This window comes from Corvus cornix, chromosome 7 (genome assembly GCF_000738735.6).
Source record: "Corvus cornix cornix isolate S_Up_H32 chromosome 7, ASM73873v5, whole genome shotgun sequence".
NCBI lineage: Eukaryota > Metazoa > Chordata > Aves > Passeriformes > Corvidae > Corvus > Corvus cornix.
Window position 1 is genome coordinate 38,084,434 of NC_046337.1, and position 24,069 is coordinate 38,108,502.

The window sequence follows — 24,069 nt, forward strand, 5'->3', positions numbered from 1 at the left end:
GGGTTTATTTTTCCCAAATCAAACGTTCTCTAATAGCATTCCTAGGTTATTTTGTTGCTGTTAGAACAAATGAGGGTGTTTCCTTCTTCCTTGCAGAATTTCCTTTCTAAGCAGTGGTATGGAGAGATTTCAAGAGACACTAAGAACTGGAAGATCATACTGTGCCTGTTCTTTTTCCCTTTAATAGGCTGTGGTTTCATCTCCTTCAGGTAATAACTGGTTTTTCATTAATGGGAAATTTTTTCAGAGGGAGAGGAAGTCAGTTAGTTGTAGAATCTTAGGGTAAGTCGGGCTGGGTGATGATCTTCCAGCTAACAGGATCAGCTGGAGCAGGTTGCCCATGACTGTGTCCAGTTTTGGATATCTCCAAGGGTGGAGACTCCACAGCCACTCTGGGGGACGTGTCCTAGTGTTCAGTCAGTCTTAAATAAAGGTAGTGAAAAGCTGAACGAGCTTCTGACAGTGTTTCACTCTGATCTTGGATTTGAGATCATAGAATCACAGGACGGTTTGGGTTGGAAGGGACCTTGAAGCTTACCTTGTTTCAGCCCCTGCCATGAGCAGGGACACCTTCCACTAGCCCAGGTCTCTCCAAGCCCTATCCAAGCTGGAAGATGTACCAGTTCACTGGAAAGTGCCTGAGGGCAGTGGATGTGGGATGTCCTTACCTCTAAAGTAACACCCTGAGCTGGACTTTGCACCTTTCTCACTTTGACCTTGAAGAACACAAATGTTTCCAGGCATAAAAGCTATGCTTTGAGACCTTTTCCCTCTTTTAATTCCTCAGGAAAAAGCCTGTGGAGAAGAGTAAGAAACTCTTCTTGTATTATGTGTCTTTCTTCACTTCTCCCTTTGTGGTCTTCTCCTGGAACGTCATCTTCTACATTGCTTTCCTGTTGCTCTTCGCCTACGTGTTGCTTATGGATTTCCAGAAGGAACCCACAGCCCTGGAGATCATCCTTTACGTGCTGGTCTTCATTCTGCTTTGTGATGAAGTGAGACAAGTAGGCAGCGCTTGCAACCCCAAAAAGTTTAGTGTTAGAGCCAAAGCCGGGTGGTTTTTCCCCTCCAAGGCAGTGCTGGGTGGTGCTCAGGGGCAGGGGAACCACTTCCTAGGAGAGATGTTCAGGCAGTTCAGGGCTCAACGAGGGATTTTTTTCCTCTGATGTTTAATTCCTGCTTGTGGCCCTGTAGCTGCAGTGTCTGTGCACCAAGAGGATAAGCTGATGCCAGTGCAGCTATTTCCCAGGAATGCTGGGCTTGCCAAAGCAGTTGATAATAAAGGGTCAGATTTAGCACGTTTGTCTGGGTGCATACCTTTAGATTAGGTCATTCCTGCCTCTCTTCTCTACATCCCACCCCTTTTATTTTTTTATTTTGCTGATAAGCCACATATCTTTATGCATTTCTGTTAGCTTTTAATCATCTGTACAGTTTCTGCTGGTTTAGTGTGGACTCAGGGACCAGCTTTGGATTACTTGTGGTGTGGGAACACCATGTGGGAGTGCCTTTATGGCCAGCCACGTAGCTGGTATCTTCTCCTCACTTCCCATGGAATCTGTTGGGTTTTGGGCAAGCTGGTCTCTGCCAGGCTGTGGTCAGAGCAGTGGGAGGATGCTGGGGGAGTCAGAAGAGCAGTGGGTGTGTGGGTTTGGTGCAGTGCTGCTTTCTGGCTCTCCTGTAAGGCCTGAGTGGCCTCACAAGTGTTTGTGGGTGATCTGTGGGATCATCCCACCCTGCAGTAATGTTTTTTACGTGAGCTCAGATGATGTTTGTGCTGCTGATGTTCCTGTGGTCTTTTCCCCTTTTAATAGTCAAGGTGGAACCCTGTTTATGGCAACTTTACTTGCTAAGAAAATGGGGGGGAAAGTAAAATATTTCTTTGCAATGAGAACACTAATGGAGTGTTTGTTTCTGCTGATTTAGGTTCTGGTGTCTCTGGACCTGTCCTTGCACATCCTGTGTATACCCAGCAAAAGTCCTGGGGGAAAGCCTTAGGGATAGAAACCTTATTTTGCTCACAATGTCCCTTTTTCTCACTACCCTGAGCGGATAGAGCTGCTGCAATTCCCATTAGTAACTGGTGGCCAGACTCTACCAGTTTGACAGTGGAGGCAGCTAAAACATAGACTTCATTGAAGATTTAAAGTTCTGTAGCCACTGTTCTGGCTGCAAAGCTGTTGTCCTGGGGAGGAGAAACGGAGCAGAATGCAGAGCAGCGTCCCAATCCTCTAAACTTCTCAGGGAATTTCCTCCCTGGCATCCTCTGAGATAGACCATATATGCCTTGGTCTAACTCTGCATCAAAATTGTATCTGTGTCCTTTATATTTAAAGGAAAAAAGAAGAGAGGGGTATCTCAGGTTTTGTTTTCACATCCAAGGCTAAGTAAGAGTAGCGTGCCTGGGGTTCCACTGTAGCTGCTGCAGTTGAATAACCAGTTTTGGGGAGAAAGCAGCCCTTGGTCTGGGGCAATCTCTGACCTGTAAGCCATGGGCTCAGCCCTGATTTCAGCTCTGATGGTCCCAGGGAGTTGTAAGTAGCTGGAGCTGCTCTCAGTCTCATTTAGAGCTGTCGTGGCCATAGTGAAATCGGAGGGGCCTTTTCCCTGCTGTCTCCTTAGCCACATGGAGGTAGCCTCCAGCCAGGTGAGTGGGTAGACTGGTGGGGTGTGAAGGAAAGCCCTGTTCTCTCCAGTGGAGAAGGAATCTGGGCACAACCTCTGTGCACTTTAACCCTGAGTGTTTGATTTAGGGAGCTACTGGGCAGAGACAGCACCTAGGAGAAAACTCCCCTTGATTTCTGTTTCCTGTAGAAATACTAAGGGCAGAATTACCTTCCTTGGATATGCCAGTTAAGAGAGTCACTGGGCAGTACTCCCTGCAGCTTTGATTATTCCAATGAAAACTGAAATTAAAAATAATAATGGCTGGGGACACAGTTTATTTCTCCAGGCCTGGCAGAGGTTTCTCCTGATTAAGCTTCTTGTTCTTACAAGTCACCTCTGAATTGACTCCAGAAGTTGGTTCTTGCACAGGCTTTGGATCCAGGCTGCTGCGCCAGTCAATCTGGGAATGAGCAGAGATTCTCACTAGGCTTGCAATTCAGAAATGGGAGCTGCGTAATTAAAAGAATAAATTAAATCTGCATCTTGGATCCAAAGCATGTGCCTGTAGCCGGGGACAGGTTAGGGAATGAGCTCTGTGAAGGAAGAGCAGCCAGGATACATCAGCTACCCTTAGACTGTGACCTCTATTTCCCCACAGTGCTTCATGGGTCACACCAAGACCCCAGAAGAGAGGTTACCAGTAACTTGTGCCATTGCTGGATACATTACACCCCTCTTTTTGGGGAAATTGAAAGCCATCTGAACTCTGGTGTACCTGTTGTGTGACAAAAAGTGAATTGGGCAAGGAAACTGTGCTGTGTGGGGGTTACTTTCTGTTCTCTTCCCTTCCCAGTGGTACATGAACGGCAGCAAGTATTTCTCAGACCTGTGGAATGTTATGGATACTCTTGCAATCTTCTACTTCATAGCAGGGATTGTGTTCAGGTGAGTCGTACCTTTTCTTGCGTCCATGGTATGGCTTTGCTTCCTTGCTGGGTTTTGACTACAACCTGTAATGAAATTTTGGGGAAGCAGTGTGTTCATGAAATTCCCTGTCCTTTCTGAAGGCCCCAAGCATTGCCAAGTATTGACTTATAAAAAGGTCAGGAGATCTTTAGGATTTTCTCCGGCTCCTGTTACTGACTATTTAGTATGACTGTCTGGGCTCTGTGTTGTATTTAAGGGGATTGTGATTGCCCCTACAGCAGCCTAACAGTGTCGTTATCTCCCAGAAGCTGTTTTACATGATGGGGTGAGTTAAAAACCATGGCAGTGAAATGATGGAAACACATTGTCCGAAGCAATTGTTCAGTCAGCTGTAACTTGGTCCATGTTGCCTCAGTGCAGTGTGGTGCTTGTGGGGGGCCATGGCAGTAGCTCCAGGTACAAATTCCTTTGCTGTTAATAGCTTTAAGGGTAAGACAAAATGCAGGGATGATGCATGTAAGGAGGAAGGGGTGTAAACAAGGTGTGCATTAACCATTTCTGTCACCTGTTGTTAGATGGGGGGGGGTGGGGGCCCAGGATAGCTGTGCTCTGCTTTCCAGTTACTCATTTTGCCCTCCCCATTTCAATGTTTGTGTGTTTTCTTCTGATTTCTGCATGATTCACCCAAGGCTTCTCTTTGTTTTCTTTTACTGTCTCCATCAGGCTTCACTCTGATGAAAGCTCTTGGTATTCTGGGAGAGTCATTTTCTGTTTGGACTACATAGTTTTTACCCTGAGGCTCATCCATATTTTCACAGTTAGCAGGAATCTAGGACCCAAAATTATTATGCTGCAGAGGATGGTAAGATTCTGGCAGCTATTCAAGAGTGTCTAAATAAATGATGTGACACTTTTTTTTTTTCCCCTCTTTCCTTAAGAGTGAAATCAGCACATTCTGATGATGGCAGCAAGTTAAATCTGCTAAACAGGATGAATTAAGATTTAAATGGGAGCTGATTAAGAGCAGGGCATTTTTCTGTGCCAAGGGAAAGAATAAGGGTCAGGCTGAAGAACAGAAGAGGAAAATTGCTTCCTAGTAGCTTTTGTCTTCCATGTCTCAAACATTTCAGTGGTATTTCTGTTGCTCACATGAGTGTTCCCCTAACAAGACAGGGATGATAGATGGTACAAGAGAAGGATTTTGGTCCTCCCCTGCATCCATCACACAAGTACCTGAGGAAGAGGGTGCTGAGGAGCCTCTCATACAGGGCTAGAAATTCATGAAACTATTGGCCAGAGGGTCTGGGCTGTAAATGCTGGTTGGAAGCCATCCGGAGTGGCATTTCCAGAAGCTTTCACCTCATAGCTGGCTGCAGGGGCTGCAGCCACAGTCCTTGTATGTGGTTCTGGCTTTTGTGGAGCCTGTCTGATGCCAGGGGGGTATCCTGTGTTCCAGAGCATGCCTGGCTTTTATGGTTGCATAAACACTGTTGAAGTTCCCCGCATGGGAGCGGTCAGTTATCACCGTGTGCGTTGGTGAAGGTGGGAGCAAAAAGCCACACGTGGCTCGCAACAGACCTGCAGGGGGGCACTGATGCCTGTTGTCCTTTTTCAGATGATAGATGTCTTCTTCTTCCTCTTCCTCTTCGCTGTGTGGATGGTGGCCTTTGGTGTGGCCAGGCAAGGCATCCTGAGGAAGAACGAGCACCGCTGGGAGTGGATCTTCCGGTCGGTCATCTACGAGCCCTACCTGGCCATGTTTGGCCAGTACCCTGATGATATTGATGGTATTTATCTTCTGGGAGGGTGGAAGGCTCTGTCCTAGAGGTTGTCCAGCCCTGTGCTGACCCCTTGCCTCCAAGTCTGATGGGGAGGCCACAGGGATGAGGGCAGGACCTGGGGCTGGGCCCAGCAGAATGAGGAGTTCACTGTTTGCTCTCCCCTCTCGCCCTCTGAGGTACCACCTACAACTTTGACCACTGCACTTTTTCTGGGAACGAGTCCAAGCCCTTGTGCGTGGAGCTGGATGCCAACAACCAGCCCCGCTTCCCGGAGTGGATCACCATTCCCCTCGTGTGCATCTACATGCTCTCCACCAACATCCTTCTTGTGAACCTGCTCGTGGCCATGTTCGGGTACGTAACGACGCAGCGGTGGCTTCCCGGCCAGTGACACATCTCTGGGAAAGGGAGTGGAGTGCTGGGAAACAGCAGGGAGCCAGCCCTTGCCTCTGCATCTCTGACAGCAGCTTGGTGGAAGCTGGTGCAGGGTCCTGGGGAGGGATTGCTGCCTGTCCTTTGACTCCATCTCTAAGCATCCTCTGCACGGTGGGCTTGGTGTGACCCCCCGTGGGCCACACTGGGTCAGGGCCTTTCCAGGTGGGAGTTGCTGCCCAAGTGACCTTGCTGGAGTGAATAAATGAGTTGTTATCATTGTCTCTTCAGGGCACTGTGGTTTTATTAACCTGAACTGCCCTGTGCTGAGGATGGGTCTGTTACTGCTTTGATGGACCTGCCATTTATTGTTCTGACTTGCACCACAGGCGATGGACCACATCCCCTTGGGACACAGAAAAGGACTTTGTCTTGCAAAGTGCCATCATCTCTAGACCAGCAAGAGTAGGGAAAATCTTCCTCAGCTTCTTCCAGAAATCTTTGTTGTTTCCACTGCAAGCTCTGGCAGAGAGTTGAGTTAATCATGGGAAGTCTTTCATATCAGACTTTAGAGGGGTGTGTTGCCTTCCTGTCTCACTTGGGAATGCAGTTGCATTAGTGCTGTGGCTCTGTTCCCATTCCTAGCCCTGCTCCTTTTCTGCTTTACACTCACTCACAACATAACAAGAGTACTCAAAACCTCTGGCCACCCTTCTTGAGGACCACTAGGTTTATTTTTGTGTTTTGATGGTACCTTGGCAGGTGCTTGCTTTGGCAACAGGAGTATTGACAGGACTCTTGGTGCTCCTCAAGAGGATCTCCCATCTGAAGGACACTGCCGGTGTTTCCTGGCTTGATATGTTTGCATGTGATAGGGCTGAGAACGCCTCAGATGTAGGATCTGCTCTCCCCTCAGCTCTGAACCTTTGTCCCCAGGCTGACCTGGACTCTAAAGACAGTCAGAAATGTGATTTTTGGCAAGGCAGCCAGGACTGGCGCAGCACATCTGTGTTTTCCTGACCTGCAAGGACCTGGGGACAGACAATCATGCTCATACTCCCTAGGAAGGGTGCGAGTACCTCACAATAATGAAGGAAGGTGTAGCAATAAGCCAGAGCTACCCTAAAAACCTTTAGTATTTGCTAGAACACTTACTTATACAGCACCCAATGGTAAATGCTCTAATTTATGCTGGTTTGCCAGTAAAAAAAATCCCTAGTTTTTACCAGTTGTGTTTATCTTTTAAACAAAAAGACAATTTCCACCAGGTGAAGGTTTTCATTTATCTCATGTAAAGGTCCATTAGGCTCCCAGCAGAGGCATTTTGGGAGCATCTATCTGCCATTTAAAGGCCAGGCAGCCTTTCACTGTTCACTCCTGTGGGTTGTTGCTTTGCTGGGTTCATACACTGCTTAGTGCCGTGGGTTTGATCCGTGCTTGGAGTGTCCTTAATACCTCTACTGAAAATCTCAGGAGCTTTTCAAGTTATTTGTAAGTGTTTTAGTTTTAGGTTTGGGTTTTATTCCTAAGAAAGAAGTTATCTGGTGAATTAAAAAGATGCAATATCTTGTGAAGAAGCATCCTGTTTTCGTGTGTCTAGGCTAGAAGAAGATTGCCTAGGACTGAGGTAGTAAAAGTACATGGAGTATTTTCTCCCTATTCAGATTTTTTCTGGTTGATTTGTAACTTCAAGGGTTTTTTTTTCCTGCTTAGTTCCTCCCATTTGCACATTACTCTCTAAGGAGGAGAACAAACCAAATAACCTCCTACTCAATAAAAATTACCACCTTCGGAATGACTGGGGCCCCTAATATCAGAAGGCCACAGAGCTGCTGGAGCGAGTCCAGCGGGGATGCTCCAAGGGCTGGAGCCCCTCTGGAGCCAGGCTGGGAGAGCTGGGGGTGCTCACCTGGAGAAGGGAAGGCTCCAGGGAGAGCTCAGAGCTCCTTGCAGAGCCTAAAGGGGCTCCAGGAGAGCTGCAGAGGGACTGGGGACAAGGCATGGAGGGACAGGACACAGGGAATGGCTTCCCAGTGCCAGAGGGCAGGGATGGATGGGAGATTGGGAAGGAATTGTTCCCTGGCAGGGTGGGCAGGCCCTGGCACAGGGTGCCCAGAGCAGCTGGGGCTGCCCCTGGATCCCTGGCAGTGTCCAAGGCCAGGCTGGACATTGGGGCTGGGAGCAGCCTGGGACAGTGGGAGGTGTCCCTGCCCATGGAAGGGGTGGAATGGGATGGGCTTTAGGGTCACTCCCAACCCAAACCGCTGTGGGATCCTGTGACTATCAAACCATGCCCTGGTACAGTGGAGGAATGCTCTCTGTGTTCCTTGGCTCTGGTGCAGCTCTTGGGTGAACAGCTAACCCTGGGTGTGTTCTCTCTTCCCCCTAGTTACACTGTTGGATCCGTGCAGGAGAACAACGACCAGGTGTGGAAGTTCCAGCGTTACTTCCTGGTCCAGGAGTACTGCAGCCGCTTGACCATCCCCTTCCCCTTTGTCATCTTTGCCTACATATTCATGGTGCTGAGGAAATGCTTCAAGTGCTGCTGTAATAAGGAGAGCAAAGAGCCATCGATCTGTTGTGAGTTGGATGTTTTTCCTTGGTGCCCCAAAGTCAGCTCTGCAGCAGGTGCATTGCAGTTCCTCCCTGGCATCCTGTGCTCATTCCAAGCATTTTGTGCCGTGCTGGGAAATTTCCAGGGGCAGTGTAGAGCTCTGTCATGCAAATCCTCTGTGCTGCTGGAAATCTCTGCAGCAAGATTCAAGTTTTCAAGTGAGATTTATGCAATGCTTTCTTGTCCGAGCCATTTCGAGGTAGAATTGCCTCGTGTATGTAAATCAATTAAGACTTCAAATTAATCCTAACTCTTAAGGGCTGCCTGTGCTGTTTCCCAGTTTTGCAAGGTTGTGGGTTTGGCTTCTTTGTAATTCATTCTGCTTGCTAGGGAGCAACTGAAAGAGAATAAACAGTTTCCTGGCCCTCTGGATGTAGCTAAATGAGCAAACCACCTCAAAAACATGGCAAGTCAGTTCTCTAGCTGTTTCTCCTTTGATTTCTCTGTCAGAGGACACAGATAGGAATTGTTTTAACAAGCTTCCCCCCCAACAAATGTACTGTTTTCTCAGCTGGGAGAGGATAAGTTGAGTTAATTGACAGGCTCATTCCCATCCATCAGCAACCTGCCTGTTGCCCTGCAGCACAGGCTGGATTTGTTACTAGTTTAGGAGGAAGAGCCTGCTTTGGGGTATAAAATTGCTTAGCACTAAATCATTTTGGCTGTCCAGATCTGGCTGTGTGGATTCCTTGCTGGGGAAGCTGTTTGATGGCAGATATTCCTGCTCAAATGATGCAAGTTGATGTTGCAGCTCTGAAAGAACGGGAGAATTAATTAGAGCTAGAAAATGATTGTGGTTTTGCTGATGATAGAACCGAGAACTGCGTGGAGGAAGCACACTGATGTATTGACTGTTGTAAAATCCTGCCTTCCCCATTTAACTCCTCTGGAAATGGTTGGGATTTGGGTGCTTAAATGGAATGTGGGAGAACAGTTGAGGGCTGTGAGAGGTCCGAGGAGCTCTGGGTGGAAGAAACAGGTCTTCAGTCATTTGCCAGCTCCGGGCTTCTTTTGTCTCAGTTATTTTTTTTTTTTTTTATTTAAACCCATGTGGTTTGTGCTGTCCTCTTGGAACAGGATAAAATGCTGAAGTACTACCCTGGAGGACTTTCATGCTTCAGAGTGGGCTGCTATGTATCACTCCTGAATTTACAGCATCACTACAAAATGCTTTTTAGAGAAGACAATTCTTCATCGTTCTGGAGTGTTTCAATTCAATGAAAAATCATGCTTCTTAACATGTGTTACTCTTAATGGTCCAGTAGGGGATAACGTAGAAACAAATGGAAAGCTCAAACCTAGATGGGAACTTGCTGGAATATCCTGTGCTTGTTGAAGCAGAGGCACCTGTGTTAACCAAGACTCAGAAAAATCCAGAAAGATTTTTGGAGCTTGTAAGGTTGGGGGTTTTTAAGGTGTTTGTTTGTTTGTTTGTTTGTGTGGGGGTTTTTGGGTTTTATGTTTGCTCGTAGTTTGTATTTTTAAGTGCCTCTGGTTGCCAGGAGCATTTGATGAAAGGCATTGGTGTCACCTCTGTCAGAGCTGTGTCCTGGGTGGGCAGTGGGGCTGCGAGTGCTCAGGATGTGGAGAAGGGAACATTAACCTCTGAATGCACACAACGACCCAGCCTTTTTGCATCTTGGCTTTGGAAAGACAAATTAACTATTTTTTTTCTTCAAATACATTTCCCAGGCTCAAGAAATGAGGACAATGAAATCCTGGCATGGGAAGCTGTCATGAAGGAAAATTACCTTGTCAAAATCAATACAAAAGCAAATGATTCATCAGAAGAGTAAGTCTACCCTTCTTTGTTCTCATCCTCTTCATTTTCTCTTGAACACTTCTAGTGAAGGCGAGTTTTTAGCAGCTCTAAATGTTTACAAACTAAGGAGTAAGTCAATAAACTCGGCATAAATGTGCTTTTTAGTTCTGAAGCAACACGGTGGCGCTTTTATGTCTGCTGCAGAGAAGAAAATGTCTTCCCGTGGTGTCTTGAGATCTCATCCTGGGAAGCACTGCTACAGCTGACTCTTCTGTAGCATTAGTTGAGGCTGGATATCAGGAAAAAGTTCTTTATGGAAAGGGTTGTCCAGCCCTGGAACAGGCTGCCCAAGGCAGTGGTGGAACCCCCATCTCGGGGCGGGGGTTTAAAAGCCGCGTGGATGTGACACCTGGGGACACGAGTTAGTGGTGGAATTGGCAGTGCTGGGGGAATGGTTGGACCCAATCTTTTCCAACCTATAGAATTCTGTGATTATACAGCTAGCAGAGAATGTTTACCATTAGGCTTGGAATATCAGACATTCCCACAGCAGTAATCCAGATGGAGATCTGTACTTAGTAGCATGAGTAGGGAAGACCTCAGAGGAGGGGAGAAGGCTCTTTGGAATCTTGGTATTTGAAGCTGGGAGACTTAGACTTTGATGTTTCTTCGACTGCCAGCTCATGAAAACATTATCTTTGGGATCTGTCTCAGTGTTTTCAGAGTAATAATAGAAGAGAAAAAAGAAACAGAAAGAAAGTAAGGAAACAGAACACTGCTACAGAACCTGCTCTGTGTGATTCCTGAACTTTGCTAACTTCCAGCAGCTTGAGTATTTCCCTTAATCAAAGAGAGAGAGCTGATAGGAATGGGCAAGAAAAACCACGCCCTTCCATGTCTGTGGGCATGAACATTGCTGTCCACAAATAAGTGCTGAGGTTAAGACTACCCAGAGACACGTAGCATTGGCTAAGAAGCCAAACAAATACCAAAAACGTCTCTTTGGTACTGGAAGCAAAAGTACCTTGAGAAGAAAAATGGGAGAGCATCCTACTATTAGTAATTAATGGTGTTAGTTCATTTACTTGTAATAAAAATGATGCCAGTCACGTGCAGCCCTGCCTCTGGGGGAGGATGGGACAGTGGGGGGAGTTGGGGCACGGTAGTTCGCCAAGTTTTCCTTGGTATCCAGACTGATCCCTTTGCTCCGTGTTCTCCTTCTGCTTTTAGGATGGTGCATCGATTTAGACAACTGGATGCAAAGGTACTTCTGTCTCAGATTGCTCTGGGGAACGTGATTCTCTGCTAAAGCAGGGGGTGTGCCATGGCAAGGAAAATGAGCCTCCCAGAGCCATGTGCAGTCTTTGTTATTGTCACGAGGACCCAATTTAATTGGGATTTTTTATCGTGCTGCTTCGATTCCGTGGTAGGAATGTGTAGGGCACGTAGGGATTAGGACAAGAGGGAATGGTTTTGAATTTTGAGAGCAGGTTTAGATGAGATATTGGGAAGAAATTCTTGGCTTTGAGGGTGGCGAGGCCCTGGCACAGGTTGCCCAGGGAAAGCTGTGGCTGCCCCTGGATTCTTGGAAGTGTCCAAGGCCAGGCTGGACAGGGCTTGGAGCAGCCTGTGTCCCTGCCCACAGCAGGGGTGGGACACAGCGAGCTGTAAGATCCCTTCCAAGCCACGAGAGCTTCATACTGTGCTGGAAAATGAAGTAGAAAGACACTTGCTTAGCACTGGAGGAGTGTTTCTCAGTATTGACTGTGGAATGGAACAGAATAAAAGCAATTTCCATCTTAGAGTAAAACTGCATCATTAGGCTGTGTAACAGGCCCATGAAAACACTGATGGGAAGAAGGGGTGTCAGACACTGGAAAGGTCCCCTTCCCAAAGGTGTCTGTCAAGTTTAGCTTCTGGTGCTGTAGGCATGGGGTAATTAGGCAATATAAAGCTACCAATCTACCAGAGAGTATGTTCTCAGAATTGTCATACAAATACTCTTTTTATGACTGTGATGCTGAAAAGACATTCACAATGGGTGTTTTTCTGAGGCTTGATTGAATCATACATATTTGGCCTCTGAAGTGGGGAGTGGCTTTGATATGGAGAACAGACTTTTGAGAAGCTCACAGGTGAAAAGACCCACACATGCTTCCAAGTGTTTTGACTGCTGTCAAATAATTTAGATTGCAAAATATAGCTTGCTTCCCAGACTGAAAGGGAAATGGCGAGTGAGTCTGCGGCTCTTGAAACTGAAAGGAGATCTGCTAACCTTGATTCTCTCCTGAAAATAAATACCCATCTCTTGCTTCTCTCTTCTGGTAACTGCTGGTTAACTCACTAAAATACAGAGGCATCAGGGCTTGCTGCATTAATTACCCTGATGAACATGCTAATTGGGAGTGTCCTTTTGAGCACTCCTGTATTTGGTGTGATATTTGGAGAGGCAATTACTCGTTACTTATGTTACTCATTAGCATTGCTTTCCTTCAGCTAGATGGACTTCACAAAAATAATAACCTCCTTCTTCTTTTTTTTAAGCTCTCTGATTTGAAAGGCCTTCTGAAAGAGATTTCCAGTAAAATTAAATGAGTGCAGCTGAAATCCAAGAGCAGCTACCAGAGCAGGGTAAGCCCTCTTTAAATCCCTTCTCAGCCCTGAAAAAAGTTTACCAGCATTTGTGGTGTTAAATTGGTGTGGCTTTGGAGGAAGAGTTAGTATTAATTGTTGATGCTTGTATTTGTATTGTCTGATACTGGGAAGGAAGGAGACCCAAAGTCTATTCCTCGTTTGTGTTTCTCTTCCTGAAAAGTACCATTTTCCATTTGGGGTTTCTATCAGTTTTTGGCACAGTTTAAAATACCTTATTTTGCTTCTTTGCCTTTCAAAAACTGTGACTAACCCAAGGTTATTTTAGTTGTCTTTGTGCTGGAGGCCCTCTACAAAATGAGGAATGCTGTGCTGGATCTTTTGCCCTTGGTACCCTTTTAACTCTAAAGAACAGGCAACCCAAATAGAAAAGACAGAAGTGAGGGCAGGAATAAGGTTTATTTTCCCACTACCCAAGTGGGCCGTTAGGCTGGATTGCTGTAGCCTTCCCGTGTCCTGTACAATAAGCTGCAGTGTGAATAGCTGATCCAAAGTTTCTGGTCCAGTTGAGTGTCTGGTCATGAGCTTTGTGTCCTTTTGCCTCCAGTTGTGTGGAAGAACTGGCTTGGAGCCAAAGGTACTGGTGGGATGTGAAAGGCAAACAGAATACAGATGGATGCAGAGAACACTGTCACCCTTAGAGACAGCAGGTTAAGAAGTGTAACTGTTGAGCAAGATAACCTGGAACAACTTGATCAGCCTGGACATTGGGGCCTGGCTCCTTCTTCCACAAAGAGGTTTTGTCCAACAGAACTTAAACCTGTGCCAAGCATTCCCCAGTCAGCTGTCTCACCATTTCCCTGGGAGAATTGAATACTCACTTGACCTGAGTTCCATTTAGTCATGAATGACTTGCAACCACCTAATAAAATCTACAAAGATCACCAGTTCCTGGGCTGGTTCTAGGATGCCCTGCACTCCAAGTTCCGTAGACTGTAGAATAGTGGAATTCTGGAGGCCGTTTAGTCCAATGTTGCTCTAAGAGTGCCAGCTCAGGTCAAAGGGAGCTGCAGTGAGGCTGGAAAAGTGGTTGTAATTAGATACAGTGGCGTAGCCTGGGAAAGGGGACATTGGTTTATAATGGAGCTTGTGGAAAAGACCTCTCATTATAGATAATAGTGCTGTCAAAAGAATCCTAAAATCCCAGAATGGTTTGGGTTGGAAGGGACCTTAAAGCTCACCTAGTTCCACTCTCTGCCATGGGCAGGGACACCTTCCACTAGACCAGGTTCATCCAGTTCGCCCTTGGACACTGCCAGGGATCCAGGGGCAGCCACAGCTGCTCTGGGCAGCCTGTGCCAGGGCCTCAGCACCCTCTCAGGGAAGATGGCCCTTACAGGTGCTTTTCATGCAGGTGTTTCTTTTGCTTTTGCTTCTGATGGTGTCTCTGCTCCTCCAGCAAAACGCTGTGTGCTGGATCAGTGCTGCAAAGAGCTCCTGGAGCCCAAGAGTTGCAACAAGGCATCCAGTCACCTGAGCTCATGTTGTGAGGATGAAAGCAAAGCCTTGAGGTGGGCTGGGAGCTCTCTATTCTCCAATTCTTTCTGTTGCTCACACAGGTACCAATTCATGAAGAAAATTGCTCGGAGCTGGCAGTAACCCCCAAGCAGACGGTAACGGAGGCACCAGTGTGTCAGTGTCTCAGCAGGAATCAGCAGGATTTGCTTGCTACTTTGATTTTTGTTGATCAAACAGCCCTTTCTGCTTGTTGCAAGGTGGTGGTGAAACAGGAGATGACTGCTTATCTCCGGCAGGATTCCCACGTTACCCAAACTCTTCTTCTTTTCATCTGCCCTAATGTCCAGTGGCAGCAATTAGTCCCTGTAAGCTGCTGTTGCAAAGCACTCCTATTTCCAAGAGTTCTGCTGCTGTTGCCAAAATCCCTTTGCTTTTCCATTTCACTCAAAGGGGCCCATGCATGGGTTTCCTTCAGGCACTAATTGCTTGTCTGGGTGAATCCATCTCCCTCCCCATTCCGTCCTGTAGTAGCCAGATCGCGCTTGTTCCTTGCGTGGGCTGTCTGTCAGACCTGCTGAGGTCTGGAATGCTGGCGTGCCAGAATGCTGTGGATTTCGGAATCATTCCCCCGAGGAAAGCCCTTGATCCAACCCTGCATCCTTATTTCAGACTCTACATGACCACTGTGGACTTGTTGCCACTCTACCTGGAACCGTGCAGCAGCTCAACTATTAACAGCCCTGCATGGGAGAGACTTGAATTCATCTAGGAAGTGTTGCCAAAGGCCTTGTGTGCAATCCTTGCTGGTTTCTTTAGTGATAATTTGTATCCTGGAAATGCTGAAATTCATTTGACTTTCCCAACATCTGTCTGCTGATGTGTTTGCATTTGGAAATGGAGAAGATATTGCTGGAAGCTTTAAATAGTGCAATGCTTGATATGGTGAGGTGACTCTTTGTGCTGTCTAAGGTAGCAGCTGAATTTTGTCACACTTTGTGTGGTATAACTTGAGGGCACAGCCAACTGAAGGCACTATAGATGTCATTTATTTACATGGTAAAGCATTGTATCAGTCTTCGTTCCCAGTGTCTAGGAATCACGGAATCATACTCTCCAGAGCTGAAAGGACCCACACAAGGATCACTGATCCAACCCCTGGCCCTGCACAGACCCCCCACCAACCCCACCCTGGGCATCCCTGGCAGCGCTGCCCAAACGCTCCTGGAGCTCTGGCAGCCTCGGGGCCGTGCCCATTCCCTGGGGAGCCTGGGCAGTGCCCAGCACCCTCTGGGGGCAGAGCCTTTCCCTGAGATTCAATCTCACCCTGCCCTGGCACAGCTCCAGCCGTTCCCTGGGTGCTGTCCCTGTCTCAGAGAGCAGAGATCGGAGCTGTCCCTCGGGAGGAAGATGCAGGCCATGATCAGGTCTCCTCTCTGTCTCATCCTCCTCCTCCTCCTCTCCAAGCTGAACAAGCACACTGACCTCAGCTGTTCCTCATACAGCTTCCCTTCTTGTCCCTTCATCATTTTCATGCTCTTCTTTGGATACTCTCTGCTAGCTTTAAATCCTTATGATAATATCAGAGAGGTTGCTGCTCTTTTCTCACTGCATGGCATGACCCAACTGTACTGTATGCTGTGCATGACATGATCCTGGGGGATCCAGCACTACCAATAGCAGTGGTAATAGTTTACAGGTGGAAGTATTTGTGTTTTCCTGCTGAAAAGTTGAAGGAAAGGAGCTGGGCTTTCATTGATTCACATGCCAGTTACCTTGCATCATAAATTCTTGAGATAAGTTTCCTTTACAGAAGTTATTTTCCCATATCACTCATAGGTATTTGATGTGAAAATTGTGCTTTTAGTTCACTCCTTCCCTATATAAAACCTGCTGTGTGATTGCCCATAGCTCTAGAGATCTGTTCTCTTGTAAATGTGTGAATGTAACTGTGAAACAATGTTCTGTAAGGACTAAATTCTGAAGTCAGTACGTGTCCACTGCTGCACCCAGGGGTGCCAGCCTGCGCCCCACACGCTGCTCCCTTCCCGGGGCCGCACAGGCTCTTCTCCAGGCTCCTCTGGCCCCGAGCCGGGTGCCCATGGAGCCCGGGCCCCGCTGGGCCGTGGCGCGGGGCGGCACCGCGGCTCCCCGGGCAGCAGCCGGCCCTCGGCCCCCTCCAGAGCCCGGCGCCAGCGGCTGCTGGCCGGGCCTCGGGGCCGTGCGGGCAGGGGAGGCCAGGGCTGGGCACAGGGAGCGCCCGGCCAAGGGGCTGAGCCCGCGCCAACCCTTCCCTCCTGGCGCTCTCTGCAGCTGGCAGAGGACAGGAGCCGAGCGGCCAGGCACCTGTACCAGGCCATCGAGTACCTGGCGAGCCTGCAGGAGTCCCTGCGAGAGGCGGCCACCAGGTTCATGGGTGAGCCACAAGCCCGGGGCCCCTCCCCGCCCCGGCTGCTGCCCCGGCAGCGGGCCCTGGGGCTGTGGAGCCCTGACTCCTCCATCGCCCAGTATTTGGTGTCAACACCTTCAAGGAGCGAAAAGGGAGCCCTGCTGGGGCACGGCCCCTGGCTGCTGCCAAGAAGGGGCAGTGGGCAGAGGCAGGGCTGGCGGCCAGCCCGGGCCCCCGCGGCTGCCCAGGCCACGGAGCTGTGACCGAGGCCCCTCGACACAGAGCTCTGGGCCCGCACAGCTGCTGCCACCATGGGGAGGGCGGCGATGTCTCCTCGAGCAGGGCTGCTGAGTCAGTGCTGCCAAAGCGGCTCTGGACACCACAGAAACAGCAGCAGAGTGCGTACGGCAATGTGCACAAAAAGAGCAAGTCTGCTTCTAGCACTTTCCTTGACTGCACCTTCCAGGTGGTGGCCATTATCAGAGATACAGAATCTTTTGTTCTCCAAGAGTTATCCCTGTCCTCTGCATGTTCCCAATGCACTGCATAGCACTTGTTGACCTCAGCTGGACCCATAGCAAGCACTGCAATAAACTTAGGATTCTGCTGCTTTTTTTTTTTTTTGAGAATGCAAGAAAGACAGTCAGGAAAGTACAAAGAAACTTCACAGTGTCTCTTTGTAATCTCATCATCCTCTGAACCTCAGCAGCTCTTGGTGTTTTTGTGCTACTGCTAATCCCTTGCATGAAAAACTTCACTCCAGGAAGTAGCAACATCATCTGACAGATAGCATGCATTGCCAACAGCCCCCTGCAGGAAGGAGCACAGACCCCAGTGCACCTTGGCTTTGGCTGCCCTCTGGCACAGAAGCCCCCGGGGGCACAGGTCTCTGGGGCAGGAGACGGGCACCAGCGCTGCCAGGGCTCAGGGGGTGGCAGGTCTGCTTCGGAGGGGACTCTGCCACACCTGCTGATTCCAGCGCTCCCCCGGCCCCAGGGCTCAGAGCAGCATTCGGGCCCAGGCCCACACGTTCCTTGTCTGTGTCACAGCTCCGGCTTTAGGATGGCCACCGGCCGGGACGTGTCCCAAGGAGGCCGTGCCAGCTTCTGTGGAAGACCCCGAGCCCTTCCCGCGGTGGCTGCGGTGGCAGCCGTGGGGGCTCCTGGTGCTGCCCCGAGCCCGCAGAGCAGGGGAGCGCTTGCTTATGGCTGGAGCCGATGCTAAAGTTCCTGTCGGGCTGCCTTAGACACTTGGGACAAGGGATTCCTTCCAACCTGGGCCACTTGGCCTGGGCTGGGGGTGGCCCCAGGGCAGGTGGCAGCGTGTGCAAGGGCCCTTTGTGACACGGTGCAGCATGGCCACCATGGGGTGGAACGGGACAGGGTGTCCCAGGGCCCTTTGTGACACGTGCTGACATCGGGGCTGGCGGCGACGCGGCCACGCCACAGTGCTCGGAGCACGCGACGGGACAGGACGGGACAGAGCGGTGCCGTGAGGAGCCCCCGCACAGCGCACGCTTTCCTTGCTGACCCGGAGCTTTTCCGAAGCGTTATTCCTGCAGGTGACCTCGAGGCCAGACCACGGGACTTGGTGACCTGTGGCCTTCCCGAGGCTTCTCTGCAGGTGCCCTCGAGGGCAGACCGTGGGATTTGGTGCCCCAGAGCTTTTCTGAGGCACCTCCCATCCCTGTGGCCGGTGCCCTCGAGGCAAGACCGTTGGCTTTGCTGACCACTATCCTTGACGAGGAGTCTCCTGTCATTGTAGCAGGAGCCCTCGAGACCAGAGGGCAGGACTTGCTGTCCTGTGGCATTCCCAAAACTTCTGTCTTGCGGGTGCCTTCAAGGCACGACTGCGGAACATGATGAGTCAGAGCTCTTCTGAGATCTCTCTCCAGGAAGTCACCTTAAATCCCATTGGTGACATGGAGCAGAGACCCCCGATCGTGCCCAAGCTGGCCTGGGTGGAGGAGGAGGAAGAAGGCCCTGGAGCTGCCCCAGAAGAGCAGCCTGCAGAGGTGGAGCAGTTCCAGCTGCCGCAGGAGGGTGAGTGGCAGAGCTGGGCCACAGGGCTGCTGCCTGCAGACAGCTTGGCCCAATCCCATCCCATCACGTCCCATCCCCTGGGAACATGCCCATGGACAGGACAGAAGAGGGGCTGCAGCAGCCGTGCTCCATCCCCTGGCTATCCTGGAGCTGTCCCTGTCTGGGCAGCGCAGGGCTGGGCTGCGTTCTCCGGCCTCTCCTGCAGCCCCTCAGCTCTGGCTGCGCTCGCTCTTTGCCAGATGCAGCCCTGGACCGAACACAAGAGCAGAACGGTGCCCACGGCCGCTTCCGCAGAGCAGCGCAGGTACCTGCAGCCATCCCCACCTGGGCTGGGCCTGCTGTCGCTGCTCAGCCGAGCACCGCCCTTGGAGCACCCCATGGAACATCCCTCTCCTCCCTGTCCTTTGTTCTCCTGCTGGTGACTTGCAAATTCATCGAGTGCGTTTGGCAGGAAGAGACCAGCATCATGGGCACTGGGTCCATGGAAAACTGTGACGTCTACAGCACCGACACCAGTGCTGCCATGCTGGATTTGCTTGTGCAGAGGAGTGTCTCTGTTGCAAAGCAAGTAAGCAGCCTGTGGCCATGATTCTTTTCCCCCAGGAATGGTTTGGCCCCCCAAGCTGTGCCCGCTGGTCACTCACTGCAAGCCTTTGTGTCCATCGCAGTGTAGTGGGAAGGGCAGCACTTCTCTGGGGAAGCCGGGGACATTACTCCCTCTGGCAGCTTTCCAACTCTCCCCGTGCCTTCTCCAGGTGCCCGCCATGGTCAGGGACATCCACCAGTGGCTCATGGCCAATGAGTCTGATGAGCAGAGTCTGGACAGGACCCTGCTGGAGCTGGCTGAGGCACACCCAGCCGATGTGGGGATAACTCTGCTGCGTGTGGCCCCATCATGTGACAGGTATGGGGCCCACCTGCCCACAGGGCTCACCAGCCCATCACCCTGCGGAGCCTGTCCCAGGTGTCTGACAAACAGAGAGTCCAGGGCCCTCTGGCTCCTCCATTTCCCAGCCCTGGCATGTCAGCCCCGGAGCCTGCTTCCATGCTCCCTCCCTCAGGCTCCCTCAGGGGCCAGTTCCTACAGGGATGGGCTGCCTGGGTGCTGCCGGCAAGGGGCGGTGGGCTGGTGGCTGAGACTCCCTTGACACAGAATGCTTGCCCTGCAGAGCTGCTACGACCGTGTGGAAGACCATCATGTCCTCGCCCGTAACTGCGGAGCCGGTGCTGCTGCTGCTCCTCGATGTGCTGGGGAGCTGGCCAGAGCACAGCACACGCACCTCCGACGGGGACAACACAGATGTCTTTGCCCTGGCTGTGAGTTTCTGGAACCGGCTTTTGCTCGCCCCCAGGTCGCCGCTCCAGCAGCTCCCCATCCTCCTTCGCCCACTGCGTCTCCCTGCCTCAGGCGCTGGGCTGAAACCTGGGCTAGGGGCAGGTTCAGGGACACCAGGCCCGGTGCTCCCCCTGCGTCTCCCCTGGCCTCCCCTTCCACGCTCGGGCCCTGCCACATGGACGCCTCAGCAGTGAGCGCTGTCTTGAGGTGGTTTGTCCTTTGCAGGCAACTGTGGTGACGTGGAAGATCCTCCAGGTGTCCTGTTGCCCACGTGTAGTGACACCCAGGGTGTTTTTTCCCCACCTCTTTGTGCATCTGCTCTCCCAAGTGTTCTTCAGTACAGTGGAGATGACAGAGAAGGTCGATAACTTGTGGAGACTATGCCAGGAGGAACACGACCTTCCCACCGAGCCCAGCAGGTGCTCCATGCCAGTCCTCCTGTCCCTGCCATGTCCCCAGGGCAGGAGCCAGTGCCCACAACATGACCTGGGCTTTGCTCTGCACACAGGTTTGCAGTGCAGACCTTGAAGGTTCTGCTCTGCCGACTGGAGTATGAGCATGTGGTGGTGGCAGTGCAATGCAAGCGTGGCTGGGATGTGCTGCTCTGTGCTGACACCCACCCCTATGCAGTGGCTCTGCTGGCCAGGTGAGAGCCCCTACTCCCCGCTGCCCCGACATTTGTGCCCTTTGCCCGGGGTGCCCCCCACAGTCCCCGTGGTCGTGGGCCAGAGGGTCTCGTCACTGAGGGACGGCTGAGCTGACCAGGAAAGGCCGGGAGAGGAGGGTGCCCAGGAGCAGCCGCCTTCCAGAGGGCCCAAGTCCCCTGGCAGGGTGGTGGGGAAAGAAAGACGAGACCTCTGTGAGTCAGTCCTGGGAGAGGTTTCCCCCCCAGCTCAGGCTCTTGGTTCCTTTTTCCACTTGCAGGGAGATGCACTGTGCATCCATACCCTTTTGTTCCCGGATCGCACACCACCTCCTTGAGCTGCTCAGCAGGGTGGAGCCAAAGTGGGATCTGCCTGCCCTGGCGTTCCTTGTGGAGGTGAGACTGACGGCCAGCGCTGCCTCGCTGAGCTGCCTCCCAGCTCTCTGCCCTCTCGCAGCCGCAGCTGCCTGGGACGGTGCCCACGCCCTGCGCTGCTGCCTGGGCCCAGCCCTGGGCGGTTCTGGGCTCCTGCTGGCCGGCTCCCCTGTCACTGCCCTGTGTCTTTCAGGTGCTCAAGTGCCTGGACTTGAGGGAATGTGGTGGCAGTGTTGTGGAGATCTCATCAAAATACCTGCAGAGCGAGCGCAGACAGATGCGTCGCCTGGCACTCAGGGCCCTCCTCGTGCTCAGGGACGATCCCTCGATGGTGAGAAGGGGGCAGCGGCTGAAGCTGCGCTTGGCACCGTGGGGCTGGGGAATGCAGTCCCTTGGGCTTGGCTGGGCTTTGGGCGCTGAGGCAGCTGCTCCCAGCTCTCCTGCCTCCCGGCTCAGCTGCCCGAGTGCTTCGGACAGCCCTTTGGCCACTGGGCCCTGCGGCAGCAGGGTGAGGCTGCACAGCCTTGTGTTCCACACAGGCCGAAAGAACGTGGAGCCTGACTGAAAGCCTTGTGAAGCTCCTGCGGGAAAATGCCAGCGACGTGGTTGGGATGAGCATCATTGTACTCAGCAGTCTGCTTACGTATAATGGCGCCCCAATACCACACCCCATTGCCCTGCAGCTGGCTGAGGCACTCCTGCCACTCTTTGACAACGTAAGGCTCGGTGTCCTCAGCCACAGCCACTGGGTGCCTCCCGGACACTTTGTGCCCTGGGGATTTTCAGGCCTGTGCCCTGGTGGGCCCGGAGCAGCTGATGCTGAGGTCTTCTTTTCTCACAGGATGATAGCCAGGTGCAGCTGCTGTCCATGTCTGTCTTCCGGACTTTGATGTCTCTTGTGGCAGAAGAAGGAGAAAAGCCTCTGAAGACACAAGTGTGCAGGAGTCTGGTCCCGCTCTTCTTCCACTGCCATGATGAGAACCGGCATGTGGCATGGGTGAGGACTCGTGGGCTGCCGGGGGCCCCCTGGGAGGGGGCTCGGCTGCCTCCTGCCCTGGCGCCACACGGGCTGCAGCCTCCTCCTGGCCTTGGCACAGGGACGCGGGTCCTGTGCCCTGGGCTGTGGTGCCATCTCTGGGTCTCTGCTGCTCTCCAGGCCTCTCAGGGAACGCTGCTTTGTGTGGCCAAGTTCCTGAAGAGGAAGGATTTCGAAAAGCCGCTGAAGAAGAAGCAGCAGCTGTGGAAGTTTGCCGAGTGCCTGGTAAGGACGGTGTGGAAGCCCAAGCTGCAGCCTGGAGAAGCCCCCTGCTCGTCGTGCTCAGTGTGTAGCGCTGGCAGCTGTGCCCCTGCCCACCGCTGCACCCAGGGGTGCCAGCCTGCGCCCCACACGCTGCTCCCTTCCCGGGGCCGCACAGGCTCTTTTCCAGGCTCCTCTGGCCCCGAGCCGGGTGCCCATGGAGCCCGGGCCCCGCTGGGCCGTGGTGCGGGGCGGCACCGCGGCTCCCCGGGCAGCAGCCGGCCCTCGGCCCCCTCCAGAGCCCGGCGCCAGCGGCTGCTGGCCGGGCCTCGGGGCCGTGCGGGCAGGGGAGGCCAGGGCTGGGCGCAGGGAGAGCCCGGCCAAGGGGCTGAGCCCGCGCCAACCCTTCCCTCCTGGCGCTCTCTGCAGCTGGCAGAGGACAGGAGCCGAGCGGCCAGGCACCTGTACCAGGCCATCAACTACGTGGACAGCCCGCAGGAGTCCCTGCGAGAGGCGGCCGTCGGGTTCATCGGTGAGCTATGAGCCCGGGGCCCCTGCCCGCCCCGCCGCAGCTCGGCCCCAGCCCCGGCTGCTGCCCCGGCAGCGGGATCCGGGCCCGGGGCCGTGGAGCCCCGCCTGCCCTCGGGGCCGCTGCCGCCCTCCCGCAGCCGTGCCCTCGGGCGTCAGGATGCGGCAAGGGCCCGGGCTGAGCCCTGCCGGGGCAGGAGAGCGTGTGGCCACGGGGCTGGCAGCGCTGCTGGGAGGGAGCTGTGCCGCTGGGGCCGTGACCGCCTCTGTGTTCCCAGAGATCGCTGCACGGCGCTTGAGGAGGCAATCGTCAGATTTCCGCTTCATCTGGTTAGGTGAGTGAGGGCAGCAAGGCATCACCGGGGCTTTTCAGAGCGAGCTGCAATCCCTGCCCCGGCTGCGGAGGGCTCTGCTCCCTGTGCAGACGAGGGGCGGTGTGCACAGAGCACAGAGAGCTTTCAGGGGCACGTGGGGGATTCGTGGCCAGCACCTTCGGGCTGATCCCGTTGGTCACTCCTCCTGGCCATGGCAAGAGCGGGCTGGGATGGCCCTGGCAGGGCGCTCTCCTCGGGTCCCTGCAGATCTGGGATCTGACCACGGCTCTCTTCCTCTCTCTTCCAGCCCTTGAACATATGAGGAGAGACGTGAGCCCTGCCATCAGAAGCCTGGCTCTGCAAACACTGTTTGCCCTTGGCATAGCGGACACCGGTCCATACCCCCTAGTCCAGAGGCTGCAAGATCAGCTCCACAGGGCATGGGAGACACGGCCTCGTCTGCCGGGCCTTGGCTGCCTGCGCTTCTGGAGTTCTTGTGTGGAGGTGATCTGGGAGGCTCTGTCTGCTGGGCCCACCTGAGCCAGCAAGGATTTTCCTTTTCTTTAGGATTGCTCTTTTTTCTTTTCATTTTTCTTTAGTATGTGAATATAGAATGTGTTATAATACACAGACTCCCAGGAGCTTTCTTTTGGTGCCCAGTGTCTGCACAGCACAGGGGAAGAGGAGAAAAAGGGTGCTTGTGCTCAGCAAGTCCCCCGGGAGTGCAGCGTGGAAGGGAAAATGGCCATAAGCCCTTTGGCCTTTGGTGGCTGTGCTGAAGCCTTAGCGCTGCCGACAGAGCGGGTGGGCAGGAGGGGCCAGAGCTGCAGGGATCCCTGCGAGGCTGGTGCCTGGAGATGGCCCCAAGCCCTGTCCCGGGCAGGAGCCGCCATCTGTGTCCTCCTGCCCATGTGTTGCTGTCTGGATTGCTGAGGGCTCCGAGGTGCCTCTTGCTCCGGCTCCTCTGGAGCTCCCTCGGGGCTGCGCCGCTGCCGGGCAGCTTGGCCGGGCTGGGGGAGAGCCTGAGGGGCCGGG

At 52.6% G+C, this 24,069-nt stretch overlaps 2 protein-coding genes across 13 annotated transcripts in view; both read left to right on the forward strand.

Annotated features, from left to right (window-relative positions):
* TRPM8 (transient receptor potential cation channel subfamily M member 8) overlaps positions 1–15,111 on the forward strand; it is an 87,533-nt gene extending 72,422 nt beyond the window's left edge. For 9 of the 11 annotated variants that reach the window (XM_039555156.1, XM_039555155.1, XM_019291015.3 and 6 more), the window contains 11 exons: positions 97–209; positions 788–1,004; positions 3,461–3,552; positions 4,258–4,396; positions 5,150–5,321; positions 5,492–5,669; positions 8,077–8,267; positions 9,994–10,093; positions 11,294–11,327; positions 12,608–12,694; positions 14,275–15,111. In XM_039555156.1, the coding sequence (XP_039411090.1) occupies positions 97–209; positions 788–1,004; positions 3,461–3,552; positions 4,258–4,396; positions 5,150–5,321; positions 5,492–5,669; positions 8,077–8,267; positions 9,994–10,093; positions 11,294–11,327; positions 12,608–12,658 (1,287 nt within the window). In that variant the 3' untranslated portion in view covers positions 12,659–12,694; positions 14,275–15,111. The remainder of the gene's footprint in view (positions 1–96; positions 210–787; positions 1,005–3,460; positions 3,553–4,257; positions 4,397–5,149; positions 5,322–5,491; positions 5,670–8,076; positions 8,268–9,993; positions 10,094–11,293; positions 11,328–12,607; positions 12,695–14,274) is intronic. The other 2 variants (XM_019291021.3, XR_002047439.3) reach the window with 2 other exon arrangements.
* A 1,278-nt stretch (positions 15,112–16,389) lies between these two features.
* On the forward strand, positions 16,390–23,666 carry LOC104694590. Of its 2 annotated transcripts, XM_039555160.1 has the most exons (15): positions 16,408–18,601; positions 18,841–18,905; positions 19,053–19,169; positions 19,357–19,505; positions 19,771–19,918; positions 20,163–20,356; positions 20,446–20,583; positions 20,862–20,976; positions 21,149–21,286; positions 21,495–21,671; positions 21,797–21,952; positions 22,112–22,216; positions 22,622–22,724; positions 22,999–23,055; positions 23,342–23,666. In XM_039555160.1, the coding sequence occupies exons 1-15, from the start codon at positions 18,418–18,420 to the stop codon at positions 23,572–23,574; spliced, it is 2,079 nt and encodes a 692-aa protein (XP_039411094.1). In that variant the 5' UTR covers positions 16,408–18,417; the 3' UTR covers positions 23,575–23,666. The 2 variants fall into 2 exon arrangements, with proteins under 2 accessions (XP_039411093.1, XP_039411094.1); XM_039555159.1 differs by having other exon boundaries at positions 16,390–18,601; positions 18,841–19,169.
* The last annotated feature ends 403 nt before the right edge of the window (positions 23,667–24,069 follow it).

What these genes read in the sequence shown, in the direction of transcription:
- LOC104694590 (XM_039555159.1), top strand. Translation starts at nt 18,418, where the DNA reads ATGATGAGTCAGAGCTCTTCTGAGATCTCTCTCCAGGAAGTCACCTTA. An exon ending in CTTCCCACCGAGCCCAGCAG is followed by an intron (nt 20,357 to 20,445) that starts GTGCTCCATGCC and finishes CTCTGCACACAG; the next exon opens with GTTTGCAGTGCAGACCTTGA. An exon ending in CCCTGGCGTTCCTTGTGGAG is followed by an intron (nt 20,977 to 21,148) that starts GTGAGACTGACG and finishes TGTGTCTTTCAG; the next exon opens with GTGCTCAAGTGCCTGGACTT.